Source organism: Lithobates pipiens, unplaced genomic scaffold (genome assembly GCF_037356315.1).
Source record: "Lithobates pipiens isolate NorthernLeopardFrog02 unplaced genomic scaffold, aLitPip1_a1.2 Scaffold_25, whole genome shotgun sequence".
Classification (NCBI taxonomy): Eukaryota; Metazoa; Chordata; class Amphibia; order Anura; family Ranidae; genus Lithobates; species Lithobates pipiens.
Window position 1 is genome coordinate 130760116 of NW_027507787.1, and position 14261 is coordinate 130774376.

At 44.1% G+C, this 14261-nt stretch overlaps 1 protein-coding gene across 4 annotated transcripts in view; it reads left to right on the plus strand.

Moving 5' to 3' along the window:
* OGDHL (oxoglutarate dehydrogenase L) overlaps nt 1–14261 on the plus strand; it is a 344487-nt gene that overhangs the window by 202127 nt on the left and 128099 nt on the right. For all 4 annotated transcript variants that reach the window (XM_077454880.1, XM_077454883.1, XM_077454884.1 and 1 more), the window contains one exon: nt 1050–1202. In XM_077454880.1, the coding sequence (XP_077311006.1) occupies nt 1050–1202 (153 nt within the window). The remainder of the gene's footprint in view (nt 1–1049; nt 1203–14261) is intronic.

Consider the following 14261-nt stretch of genomic DNA (forward strand, 5'->3'; position numbering starts at 1 on the left):
GGCAGGTGGGAAGTGGTTAAAACGCTTTTTTTTTTTTAACACAAAGTTGTCCATTTATACAATATTTCTAACACATAGCATATACATACCAAAAATGACACCCCAAAATAGATTCTCCTACCCCTCCTGAGTACGGCAATACCACATGTGTGAGACTTCCACAGCCTGGCCACATACAGAGGCCGAGTATGGCAGGATATGGATGGATGGATGGCCGGATAGCAATGCTGTGGGCACTACAGATCCAGCCCACAGTGCTGCTGCCATCCGCTCTCTCCTCTCACAATGGACCGATCGGTACACATAGAGGAGAGAGGAACTAGTGTCATGACACGACACCAGTTTGTTTACAAGTGACATGCTCCATCTCTTGACGGAGCGATCACGTGGTAAACGGCCGCGACATCCGTGAGAGGACCCGGCGGTCACGGATGTTCTTGCCCCAAGGGGTGCGCGAGAGCGGAATTCTGGAAGGATGTCATCGTACGCCCTCCCAGCGTTAAGCAACCGCCCTGTCGCCATCATTCAGCTATGGGCCAGTTGCTAAGTGGTTAATTAAACAAGCTAAAGTTAGAAGCTGATTGGCTACCATGCACAGCTGCACCAGATTTTGTATTCTCCAGTTTTAGTAAATAAACCCCCTGATGGCAGCGTAACTATCCTATTCTTCTTGAAGCATTCGTTAAACAGATTTTCTCTCTGAGATTACTGTCTCTTTTGCCACTGATTTTGTATGTCTTCATTTCATAAGAGAATAGAGAATTTAGCAAATCCAGCATCTTTGAAAGAATTTGTTATGGCTATGGTCATAACAAAAGGTGGAGCCAAATGCATGGTATAGTGTGATATCTATATTTACCCCTGGGACTCTTTGCCCATAGTTTTACAGCAATTCTTTTAGGCACCTGGTGCTTGTCCATGTTTATTATGTGGGGAATGGCATACATAATCATGGTTTAATAAAAATAGACAATGTTCTCTAGCTGCACAAGTGAATAAAATGTTTTTGTTACAATACATTTTTTTTACATATATCTTTGTTTGTATAGGTCTGTTACCGTCGCAGTGGACATAATGAAATGGATGAACCCATGTTCACCCAGCCCTTGATGTACAAACAGATCCATAAGCAGGTCCCGGTGTTGAAGAAGTACGCGGACAAGCTGATCTCTGAGGGCATTGTTTCCCTGCAAGAGTTTGAGGTACAGTGCAACAATACATTATCAACATTACTGCATTGAATAAAAAGACAGTAACGAAAATGCATTTCCAGAATACTGCAAATGATATCTGTTTTTTTGCTGTGTTGCCTTTTCTTTCTGATGTCTGTGTGTCCCTATCAATATTATTGTTTATCTAGAGCAAGGGTCTCCAGACTATGGCCCTCCAATTGTTCAGAAACCACAATACCCATCATGCCTATTCATGTCTGTGAATGTCAGAGTTTTACAATGTCTCATGCAACAACTGGAGGGCTGTAGTTTGGAGACCCCTGACCTAGAGGTATGAAACACTTCTGGAGTTAAAGGTAATTGTTTAGCTATATCATCTTTGCCCTTTTACACGCCAAATATAGAAAATATGGCATTGTTTAAAGCAGTTGTAAAGTCAATTTTTTTTATTAAAATAAAAGAGAGGCTGTATTTATCTGCTCTGTGCAATTGTATTTTATAGAGTGGTCTGTTATCTCCTCTTTTGGAGTACCCTGCCAGGGCTGTCCATTCATCATCTCCTGTATGTGCCCCCATAGCAAGCCGTGTGCTATGGGGGCACACATGTGGGCCTGCTCCTGAGATTTGCTGTGTGCATCCATAAATGTACACAGCTTGGCTTGGCCATGCCCCCACTCTACCTCAGGGTTTGACTGACAGCAGCAGTAGCCAATGCTTCCCACTGCTCTCAGTGTAGCCTGTGAGAGCAAGAAGATGCCGGGAACAGCACAGGATCCATAGAGGACATAGAGGTAAGTATTTGGAGCGTGTGGGTGACGAACAGCTAGTGTAGGTTTTTTTTTTTTACCTAAATGCATAGATTGCAATAAGGTGAAAACACTTTTGACTTTAGAACCACTTTAATTGGTACATTAGGTGGACTGAATATTATTTTGTATCTCTCCTATTTTCCTTTTTGCCTCTTTCCACTGTCCATCTTTATTTAATTTAATTTGATGAGCAGAGACTGATACAAGTTTTACATATACAGTGATACCTGGGTTCACGAACACTTTTGTTCACGAACAACTCGGTTCACAAACAGATGAGTTCACAAAAATTTGCTTCGGTACCCGAACTCCGCTTCGGTTCACGAACACCAGCCATGGCCATCTTCCCTGCTTTGACAGGTTCATATTGAGAAAGCAGCGCACGATGATCTTTCTTTTCATACATCAGGGTACACAGAACCATAGTAGTTACTATGTGGGTTATAGGCCGCATTCAGGTGATGTACACTGGCATGCCCTAAGACAAAAAGTGCACTCCTTATGTAACCCCTCCCACTACTGGGAGTACCTCAGTTTTTTCTTTATCGTACATCATAGGACACAGAGTCTCAAGTAATTACTTGGTGGGTTATAGACCTACCTTCAGGTGTTGACACTGGTATAACCAATACAGGAAGTTGACTCCCCTATATAACCCCTCCTCCTTCCAGGAGCACTCAGTTTTTTCGCCAGTGTCTAAGGTGTTGGTAACGAGTGAAGATGTGCTCTGCAGAGCTCCAGGAGGGATCCATGCTGGATTTAAAGAAACCTCCACAATCAGATCCATCCTCGCCACTGAGGCCATAGGATGGTACCTGGACCTTGATGCAAGAACGAGGTTTTGCCTGTAATGCTTCTCTTTGAGAGCTGGACCCTAGGAACCAGGACTCTTTTCGGTCTTGCTACATTTCCTAAAGTTGTCCTGAGGGGTGCTATACAAGGCCCAAAGGAGCGGAATCCCTTTTAAAAGGGCCCCAGTCTTTGAGCGTGTTTAAACGCAGCCCGCCGTGATGGGTGAAAGTTGGATCTGTCTGTTAAATCAGCAGTATCCTGCAGTGAGGACAAGGTAAGGGAAGAAGCTTTGCTTTTTCCTTCAATATACCTTATATGCCTTATAAATGTCTCCTCTATAAGGATGACACATGATGAATACCGGGTTGGGCAGTGAATGGGGGAAGTACTGGTGCTGCAGAAGTGGTGGGCACCCAATCAGGATTGGCGAATTCCGCAGGAAGGGCACTATGGGAACGACGGGCCTGCCTTCGTCTTCTTCTTGGTGGCAGCGGGACACTACTTGTGCTTGCCACCTCGCCAGCTTGAACTGCACTTATGGGACTCGCTACATCACCACGTGATACTGCAGTGCTGGATGTACGTCCAGTGTTTACTAGGCCACTGGTGCTTGCCAGTTCACCAAAAGGATGATCGGCGCTAGTACTGGCTCTATGCTCCATACGAGGGACTTGCGGTTCCTGCACCTCAACAACATCAGAAGATCGGGGTCGGGTATGCCTGACGTTAGCAGGGACCTCATCTTCGTCGTCAGAGATATCTGTCATGGAGGCGCTGTCCTCTACAGGTTCGTATTCTGAGCCTGAATCTGACAGATCAGTGTCTTCCTCTTCACTATCTGTCATGCTCAGAAACGTGTAGGCCTCTTCACTAGTGTACCTTCGCTTTGCCATTTTGGGCTCTAAATTTAGGGGTACACTAGTGAGACTCACAGGTAAAAAAGCACCTAGCCTGTCAGCGACTGTATCAAAACGCTACAAAAAAAACTGTTAGCGATCACAGGGATCAAGCCTGACTCTGCGAACGCTGCAGTTATGTGTGTTGTGTTTTGTAAGTGACAGTGATCGATCGATACTGCACTTGGGTGGGCTGGGCTGGGCGGAGGGGCAAAACGCAGGTGCTAGCAGGTATCTGGATTGATCCTGCTAACAATGCGTTTTTTTAGAACCCTAAACTGCTGGGCACGCTAGTATAGATCTGATCAGATCAGATATTGATCTGTTCAGATTCTATACCACTAAGGGAGGTGTATGCTTTGCGCATGGGTGTTAGCGGTACTGGCACTAACCTATCACTGCCTGGGGCGACGCAGACCCTTTCTGACCCTAAAACCGAATTGATATCACCCGCTGGGTGATCAGGGGGTTAAACCTTTATTAGGTAATAAATGGCGGGTGCCCTGATGCTATAAAAAGCGAACTACCTAACCAGCGTCACTCGTAACACTTATACGGTGATCACTGGTGAAAGGGTTAACTAAGGGCAATCAGGGGGTTAAAACCTTTATTGGGTATTTATATGGGGGTACCTGACGCTATATAAAAACCTGACTGGGAACCTAAATAACTAAATAACTAACTGGCTAACCAGTGACACTTATACAGCGATCGCTGGTGAAAGGGTTAACTCTAGGAGCAATCAAGGGGTTAAAACCTTTATTAGCTTATATATTGGGGTACCTAACGCTATAAAAACCTGGCGTTGAACCTGAAAAAAACTAGCTTCCTAGCGGGACCAGTGACACTAATGCAGCGATCAGAAAAACGATCGCTTAGTGACACTGGTAAAAGGGGGTGAAAGGGTTAACTGGGAGGGCAATCAAGGGGTTAAACCTTTATTGGGGGGGTAGGGGGCTACCCTGGACCTAAAGGGGCCTAACACTAGCTGCCCTGACACTTTTTACAGTCACAGCTGACACTAAATGCAGTGATCAGTAAATAAATGACCACTGCAATTAGTGACACTGTGACTGGGGGGGGGGGGGGGGTGAGAAGTGTGCCTATGTGTACCTATGTGTACCTATGTGTCAGTGGACTGTTGGTGCACTTACTTGGATGTCTTCACTCTGCGCTGTCCGGTCAAAAAGACCGACACGAGGAGTGTGACATCACTTCCTCCTTCTTGTGTTTACACTTACACAGGGGAGGAAGCTTCTCATTCGCCAGGAGCGATCGAGAGGGGATGTCCAGAAACCAACGGCCATCCCCTCATCCCAGATCGCTCCTGAAGCGAACCGGACCGCCGCATCCAGCGGGAGGGGGTCCGATCGGACCCCCCACCCGCTGGAAGCCAAGCACGTACATGTACGTGCTTGTGCCTGTACATGCCATTGCAATGACGTACATTGGCATGCGGTGGTCCTTAATGGTTAATTGCCCCCTACTGTTAACCCCTTCCCTGCCAGGGTCATTTTTACATTGATCAGTGCATTTTTGTAGCACTGATCAATGTAATAATGTTACTGGTAGCCAAAAAGTGTAATTTGGGGTCAGAGTTGTCCGCCGCAATGTCGCAGTCCCTCTAAAAATCGTAGATCACCGCCATTACCAGTAAAAAAAATACAAAAAAAAAAAGTCCTTAAATCTATCCCATAGTTTGTAGACGTGATAAGTTTTGCGCAAACCAATTAATATACGCCTGTTTTGAATTTATTTTATTTTTTTAACCAAAATTATGTAGACTGATAAATAAATTTTGTTCTGTTTTATATTTTTTTGGGATATGTATTAACCACCTCCCGTCCACGCTGTAGTTGCAAGACCTAATTTTCTGGGAGGGCATCCATAGACATCCTCCCGTGCTTCAGCGGGCTGTGCGCCCTGTGATCAGCAAGTCTTAGCCCTTGTACACACGGTCGGAGAATCCGTCGGAATGTGTCCTATCGGACCGTGTTGTCGGATAATCCGACTGTGTGTGGTATGCATCGGACTGATTCCGTCGGAATATCCGTCGGACCCAATTTTCCAACATGTTGGAAATATTTCCCGACCAACTGGGCCGATCGGACATACTCCGATCATGTGTAGAGAATTTTGATCGGACCAAGTGCCACGCATGCTCAGATCAAATTCCTACATCAAAGCTATTGGCTACTAGCCTGAATGTAGTCCCATCGTAACGAAATTACGTCATCACGTTCTGAAAGATCGGATTTTTCGCCAACTTTGTCCGACCGTGTGTATGCAACAGTTTCGGACAAGATCTGACGGACAAAATCCGAAGGGCAAAATCCGACGGATTTGGTTGTGGAAATCTCCAAACGTGTGTACAGGGGCTGAGACTCGGCTGATCACAGATCGTAGTAAGGGGTCGATCACCAAACTTAACTATGTAATCAGCTGTCAGCCAATGACAGCTGATCATGTGATGTAATCAGAGCTGGCAATCGGCTATTCAGTGCGAGGAGAAAAAAAAGCCGATCACCGGTGGCTGTGAGAGGGACATCAGTCCCGATCTAGAGAGCCACTGCAGAGGCTTCTGTGCCACCTACCAGTGCCTACAGTGTCACCTACAAGTGCCCACCAGCACCACCTATAAATGTCAACAATGCATCATCACCAGTGCTTCCCTTCAGTGCCACCTACCAGTGCCCATCAGTGACATCTATCAGTGCCACCTATCAGAACCCATCAGTGCTGTCTTATCTGTGCCTATTAGTGCAGACTCATCAGTGAATATCAATGAAGGTCTAAAATTACCCATTTGCAAAATTTTAAACATGTTTTTTTTTTTTTTTTCCAAACTTTTTTGTTTGTTTAGCAAAAAATAAAAACCCAAGTGGTGATTAAATACTACCAAAAGAAAGCTGCATTTGTGTGAAAAAAAAATGATAAAAGTTTAATTTGGGTTGGGTACACTGTAGCATGGCCGTGCAATTGTCATTCAAGGTGTGACAGCGCTGAAAGCTAAAAATTGGTCTGGGCAGGAGGGGGTTTAAGCAAGTGGTTAAAGCCAAAATTAAAAAAAGTTTTTTGTTTTTTTCCCAAATTTGTCGGTCTTTGTTTATTATGCAAAAAAATAAAACCACAGAGGTGATCAAATACCACCAAAAGAAAGCTCTATTTGTGAAAAAAAGGACGTAAATTTTGTTTGGGTACAGCGTCACACAGCCGCACAACCAAGCAATCGTCGGTTAAAGCGATGCAGTGCTGTTTTGCAAAAAATGGCCTGGGCATTAAGGGGCAAATCCTTCCGGGGCTGAAGAGGTTAAGGGAACAGGATCTTTTTGGGGTTTTTTTTTGGGGCGGGGGGTTAGCAAATGCTTTAATAACAGAATTTGATGGTAATACAGAAAATAACTACTGCATAATTTTCAGCTGATTCCTCAGATGAAAATTTGCTCAGTGGGTGGTTTTGCTGGCCGCTTCCCACCTGGCACCTCAGGATTGGAAAATGAAAGGCACTAGGTGAGAATGTGTCAACCAAAAAAGTGGCCACATCCAATTTGATGCAGCCATTTTTTCACTTGAAGCCTGGAAAGCTTTGCACCCATGATTAGCAGATTGCGGGTGCCATGCAGGTCTCCTGTAGACTTCACAGTGTATCTGTCTGCTTGTACCTCATACAAGCAGACAGATGCACACTGACAGGAAGAAAGGATAAACTACCAGAGCCCTCAACAGAGCCAAGGTAGTTCATTGAAACTACAAGTTGACAGCCGCAAAGGATGTTGGGACTTGTAGTTTCCCATTCACATAAAAAACATTGCACTGACAAGGTGCTCCTAGAGTGACATGTGGATACTGTCTATATAAATTGTGTGAAAAAGGGCTAGCTGGCAATGAATCCGAGAGCCCAAAAACAGAACAGTATATCCATAAAACAGTCATACATTATTCCTCAAATGGTTAAAAGCCCAAACTAATGTTTAATGATGGTTACCAGTAGATGGCCAGCCACATCCTTTGGGCAGCCAGGATATACCGGCCTAAATTCCAGGTGCTACTACATTAGCTCAAGTTAGACTAGTTTAATAGCTGTTTTCCACACAACTCAAGCAGATATGGGAGATTTCCAGTTCAGACTTTTCACAGTAGCAGAGGAGGCATTGCTGTAGACTAGAGGGCGGTATGGGAGGATGCATGGCAAGGTGTTCTGAAAATGCTCTGTCTGTAGTGTTTAGAGGAGACAGCAGTTTGTGGGCTCTGTGTGCGCTATGTCTGCACCTGCCCTCTATCCTCTGTGCAGTCAGCCAGAATCCTGTCTTCTTTGTCTAGCGTTGTCGTATAGTAGTGAACAGCGGAAGGGGATATCTGACAATGCTGCTTAGGAACCACACATTTTAATGGATACAAGTGCTATGTGCATCGGATCCCCTGGTAGATATAACAAGCCTTAATATCTTCTGGTAAATCTTTTTTAAAGAACCCATATGTCAAAAGGTTTAGAATATCCCAATTTTTCCTGTTCTTTGGTAGTTAATTTGCGTCTTTTATTCTTGACATGTTTCTTGCGACCCTGTTGACTATTTGCAACAAAACTTTACGTCTAGAGGAAAAGAGATTTCATCTTCAAGTACGGAAAGGTTTCTTCACAGTTAGAGCTGTGAAAATGTGGAATAGACTCCCGCCAGAGGTGGTTCTGGCCAGTTCAGTAGATTGCTTTAAGAAAGGCTTGGATTCTTTCCTGATGGTACATAATATAACTAGGTACTAACATAGGTAAAGTTGATCCAGGGAAAATCCGATCGCCTATTGGGGGATCAGGAAGGAATTTTTTTCCCCTGCTGTAGCAAATTGGAGCATGCTCTGCTGGGTTTTTTTTTTCGCCTTCCTCTGGATCAATTGTGGGCATAAAATTGGGTATCTGGATTGTACGATTATTTTTTATTTTATTTATTTGTTTTTAAGGTTGAACTGGATGGACTTGTGTCTTTTTTCAACCTGACTAACTATGTAACTATGTAACTTTTCATGGTTCTGTGATCACGTCTCGATATCTTAGCAATTTCAAGAGTGCTGCATCCCTTTGAAAGACTTTTTCCAATTTTTGACTTTTCAAAGTCAGTAAAATCTCTTTTTGGCCCAGAAGCTGTCTAATAATTATGCACATGCAAATACTCACTTGCCTAATAATTTTTCACACAGTGTATATTGCCGTGCCTGTTAATTGATGAAGGTGAGTTTAATTACAAATTACAGGAGCGTCACAAACTTGGAATGCAATTATTTCTTACAATTTTGAGAAGGTGCCAATCATTTTGTCCAGTCCCCTTTTTCGTGTCATACCAATACAAACAAGTGCCAAGGGCCAAGAGGTGCATTATCTGACAGAAATGCAGGCGTGCCAATATTTTTTACCATGACTGTATGTTACATGTGTTGCAAGCAGTGTAACTCTGCATGTCATTAACTTATTTATATTGTACCTTTTTCTCGTCATGTTTGAAAATACGCACATTTTTTGATAGTATTCCTACATGTTGTACGTGTTGTATATCTACCACGCCTTTAAAAGCCTATTTGATCCAAAATTGTCACCATTTTCTTGAGAAGATCCTATACATTTTTCACTATTATATTTCGTATCGTAGAGGGTTGTCTATATACAAACTTGGGTTTCTGATAAATTGACTAAAAACTATTACGATTAATGAGAACTTTATATTAGCCAGTATAGACGTAAATCCTTGTACACTAATATAAGACCTATGTCATACCCTGAAGGCTGTAGAGTGGGCACTGAGAATGTTGGTACTCATGGAATTATTGATAGGTGGCAATTATTTTTGGGATAACAAAACGTTTTTCAGACAGAAGAAAGGCATTGCGATGAAGGCAAAATATGCCCCCGATGCATCTAATGTTTTTATGAGTAAATGGGAGAAGGAGATTTATTGAAAACGGAGACCAGAATAAAAAATCTATAAAAGATGGGAGGGATCAGAATCTACTCTCAATACATGGAACAAATCCACAGGAATCAATATCTCATTCGGCAAATTGTAGCAGAAAGGAGGTTGCCTAGCTGGACGTAGTGATATATCCAAATAAGCATTGCTTATTTATCCGTACCCATTTCAAATAGATGGATAAGAATGGGTACATTCGAAACGGTAGTTGCCATCACCCTAAGTGGTTGATCACTAATTCAAAGGGACAATATATGTGTATAAAAGGGAACTCTTTGAATTCAGTCGTTTAGCCAGTTTTATATCCATTTACAAACTGATATTTCCAATCCTATAGACTTTACCTCACACATAAGCCGTGTGTGGGGAACTGTATTGAACGCTTTTGCAAAATCCAAGTATACCACGTCCACCGCCACCCCTCTGTCCAAGGTTTTAATTCTCTCGACATAAAAAGAAATCAGATTTGTTTGACAACTTCTGTGTTTCATGAATCCATGCTGTCTGTTGCTTAAAATATTTTTTTCCAGCAAGAACTCATCTATGTGGTCTTTTATTAAACTCTCCAGTATCTTCCCGACTATAGAAGTTAAACTAACAGGTCCATAGTTACTTGCTAAAGACTTTGTTCCCTTTTTAAATATAGGCACCAAAATGGCCCTACGTTAATCCACTGGTACTAGTCCTGTCATTAACAAGTCCCTAAAAATTAGATACAATGGCTTTGAAATGACAGAGCTCAATTGTTTTAGCATCCGTGGGTGGATGCCATCTGTTCCATGTGCTTTATCCATCTTTATTCTGTCTAAATATTTCTGGGCCTTATCACTTTTGAGCCATTGTGGATCATTTGGGGCTGGGTCACTTGACACGAGCTCCCCATGCTCCTTCGCATACACAGAACTGAAGAATGTATTTAATAAATTTGCCTTTGCAAATTTTTTTTTGAGAAAGGATATAAAAAGACACTTGGAACAGGTGAAAGCACAAGTAAAGATAGAAAACACTTGCTTTAACTTGACCTAAGAAAAAAGAAGATTATAGGATAATGTTTAGCATTAACAATGCACCGAACTATCGGCCGAAAAAAGGGTTATTGGCGTTTTGCTGATAGAAAAAAAGGTGCCGATAATGGCATGCTGCATCCCATAGACTTCAATGCAAAGTCGCGTTCCATAGACTTCAATGCAAAATCGTGTCCCTAGTGACTTCAGTGCAAAGTCGCGTCCCTAGTGACTTCAATGCAAAGTCGCGTCCCTAGTGACTTCGGTGCAAAGTCGCGTCCCTAGTGACTTCGGTGCAAAGTCGCGTCCCTAGGGACTTCGGTGCAAAGTCGCGTCCCTAGGGACTTCGGTGCAAAGTCGCGTCCCTAGGGACTTCGGTGCAAAGTCGCGTCCCTAGGGACTTCGGTGCAAAGTCGCGTCCCTAGGGACTTCGGTGCAAAGCCGCGTCCCTAGGGACTTCGGTGCAAAGTCGCGTCCCTAGGGACTTCGGTGCAAAGTCGCGTCCCTAGGGACTTCGGTGCAAAGTCGCGTCCCTAGGGACTTCGGTGCAAAGTCGCGTCCCTAGGGACTTCGGTGCAAAGTCGCGTCCCTAGGGACTTCGGTGCAAAGTCGCGTCCCTAGGGACTTCGGTGCAAAGTCGCGTCCCTAGGGACTTCGGTGCAAAGTCGCTTCCCTAGGGACTTCGGTGCAAAGTCGCGTCCCTAGTGACTTCGCTGCAAAGTCGCGTCCCTAGTGACTTCGCTGCAAAGTCGCGTCCCTAGTGACTTCGCTGCAAAGTCGCGTCCCTAGTGACTTCGCTGCAAAGTCGCGTCCCTAGTGACTTCGCTGCAAAGTCGCGTCCCTAGTGACTTCGCTGCAAAGTCGCGTCCCTAGTGACTTCGCTGCAAAGTCGCGTCCCTAGTGACTTCGCTGCAAAGTCGCGTCCCTAGTGACTTCGCTGCAAAGTCGCGTCCCTAGTGACTTCGCTGCAAAGTCGCGTCCCTAGTGACTTCGCTGCAAAGTCGCGTCCCATAGCTTTCAATACAGAGTAACGCCCCCTAGTGACTTCAGTGCAAAAATGCCCCCTAGCGACTTCAATGCAAAAATGCCCCCTAGCGACTTCAATGCAAAAATGCCCCCTAGCGACTTCAATGCAAAAATGCCCCCTAGCGACTTCAATGCAAAAACGGCAACCACATTAATTAAATTTAAATGTAAAAACAAAAAAAAACTCTTTTTGACTTTCAGCGAAGTGCATCCTGAATTTTTGGTTTCGGCACTGGAATTTTATTTCCGGTACACCGCTATTTAGCATGCAATAGACAATATAGATCCATAGAAAAAGGTAAAAAAAAAAGCACTGGCCCAATATGTTCAAAAATTTAATTGTGGTGGAAGTGCTGCCTAAGAAACCCAAGTTTGTGTAAGGACGACCTCTTATGATACAAGAAAAATGTACAAGATCCTTCTAAGAAATTGGTGACATTTTTGGATTAAATTGGCTTTTGTAAATGTGATAGATGCATTAAATGTAGAACATGTAGGAATACTAGCATACAATCAATGTATTTCCAATCAAACATGACTTGAAAAGGGTACAATATAAAGAAATTCAGTAGCACACACATAAGTTATCTAATGGAGTGTCCTTGTGGGCTTCAGTATGTGGGTCAAGCTGCAGAATTGAAGATGAGATTGAGGAAGTATCTTAATAATATCAAAAAAGGATTTTAAGGGCCTGAAAATGCCAGGACAGTGCAAATACCCCCAAATGACCCCTTTTAGGAAAGTAGACAGTCCAAGGTATTTAGTAAGTGTAAAGTAAAGTAAAGTAAAAAAGCATTTTTCTTATCGTACACCAAGGGACACAGAGCCATAGAAGTTACTATGTGGGTTATAGGCCACCTTCAGGTGATGGACACTGGCACACTCCAAGACAAAATGTGCCCTCCCTATATAACCCCTCTTACTACTGGGAGTACCTTCGTTTTTTTTTTTCCAGTGTCTAAGGTGTTGGTCACGATTAAAGCTGCGCTGAGCTCCACTGGAGAAATCCTTGCTGGGGCTAGCTATGCTGACCGGATCCATTCAAAGTGTCTTTTTGGCCAGATTGAATGGTACCCGGGCCTCGTATCTAGGTTTACCTAGGTAAACTAGATTTTTGCCTGTGAATGCTTCTCTTTTTAGAGAGCTGGACCCTGAGATCCAGTACTTTTGGTAGTAAGGCCATAAATTTTTACTGGCAGGGTGCTGTTGCAGGTCCAGCATTGTGGGTTTCCTCAAGGACCCCCAGCTCCTAAAGGTTTAATGGAACCCAGCGTGAAGGGTGAAGAATGGGTCTGTTGGTTTACCACAGAAAACCCTGAGGCGGGAAAGGTAAGTGGAGTTTTCTAAGAAATTTTCTTATGAATGTCTCCTTTAAAATCATAAAATGTTGTCATGCCTATGTGACACCACTGGGAGCTGTATTGAGCACTCACCGCCTCATGCTGGAAACACTGTGTCAGAGAACCGATATGCTTCCTCTTCCTCCAGCCTAACTGCAGGTCCACCGGTAAGCTTGTTTCTCCCCACTTATCACCCCCCCCTCTGCTGACAGTCTTCCCCTCGTGGCACTCAGAATTATTTTTTGAAAAAGACAGGAAGTGCGATTAGCGCGCCGTTTGACGGCTGGCAAACCCCCCCCCCCCCCTGCGCACCATGCTTTCTCTCTATAGGTCTGAAAGGACCTGTAGTCCACCGCTCGTGGGAAAACCCTTATTTTAAAAAGGTAGGAGGAGCAGTAGGCAATGCACGGGGGGGGGGGGGGGCTTAGTGGTGTCCGTGTTCTCCGACGCTCCGAACACGAGGAGGCAAGTTTTTAAAAGCACATTGTGTGCTACTGCAGGCTGTGGAGGGACACAAAAGCAGAGAGGTGGCATTAACAGGTTTGGCAACACGGGCATTTCCTTTGACAGATTTTTATGTTTACTGCTGCATCAGGCTGGGCATTAATAGCAGCAATTGTGCTGGACTATAGGCCTAGCAGTTCCTTCTGGTAGTGCCTCTGCTTTGTGCATCAGGCTATGAGCGGATGGGGGACAAGGAACACCTCAAAGGGTTTGAGAGGATCGATTGTTTCACGGCAACCTGAACCATGTCTAAAAAAAATGACATCCTCCTCTGAGAGTGATGTGGCCGGTCAGAGTGAGCCATCAGAGTGGACTGGTGTTGCAGCAGCTCTGGACACTTCAGCCCCTAAATATATCGCTTGGGAGTTTTTTTTTCTTCCACCATTTTAAGTTTGGAAAAGAAGATTGATGCTTTATTCGCTTCCCACGGTGGGCCCAAGCGTAGCAGATCCCCGCACATTTCTCAAGGGGCTCATGAAGTTCTCACAAAGTTTTCTCAAAAGATCAGGAAGAGGCTGATGACTCCTCTTTCAAAGATCCTAATATGGACTAAGCAGCCTCACAGGAGAAACTGTTGGTACACTCCCTTACTAAGTTGGTCCACTCAACTTTTTTTACTGCCTGTAGCACAGTCTATTGATGAACCCATGATCACTAAAGCCTCCCCAATCTGTGGATACCTTTCCTATCCATTCATGGCTAAAGAAGCTGATGTAATGAGTGGGAGCACCCAGATAAACAGTTTTTTCCTCTGAAATATACTT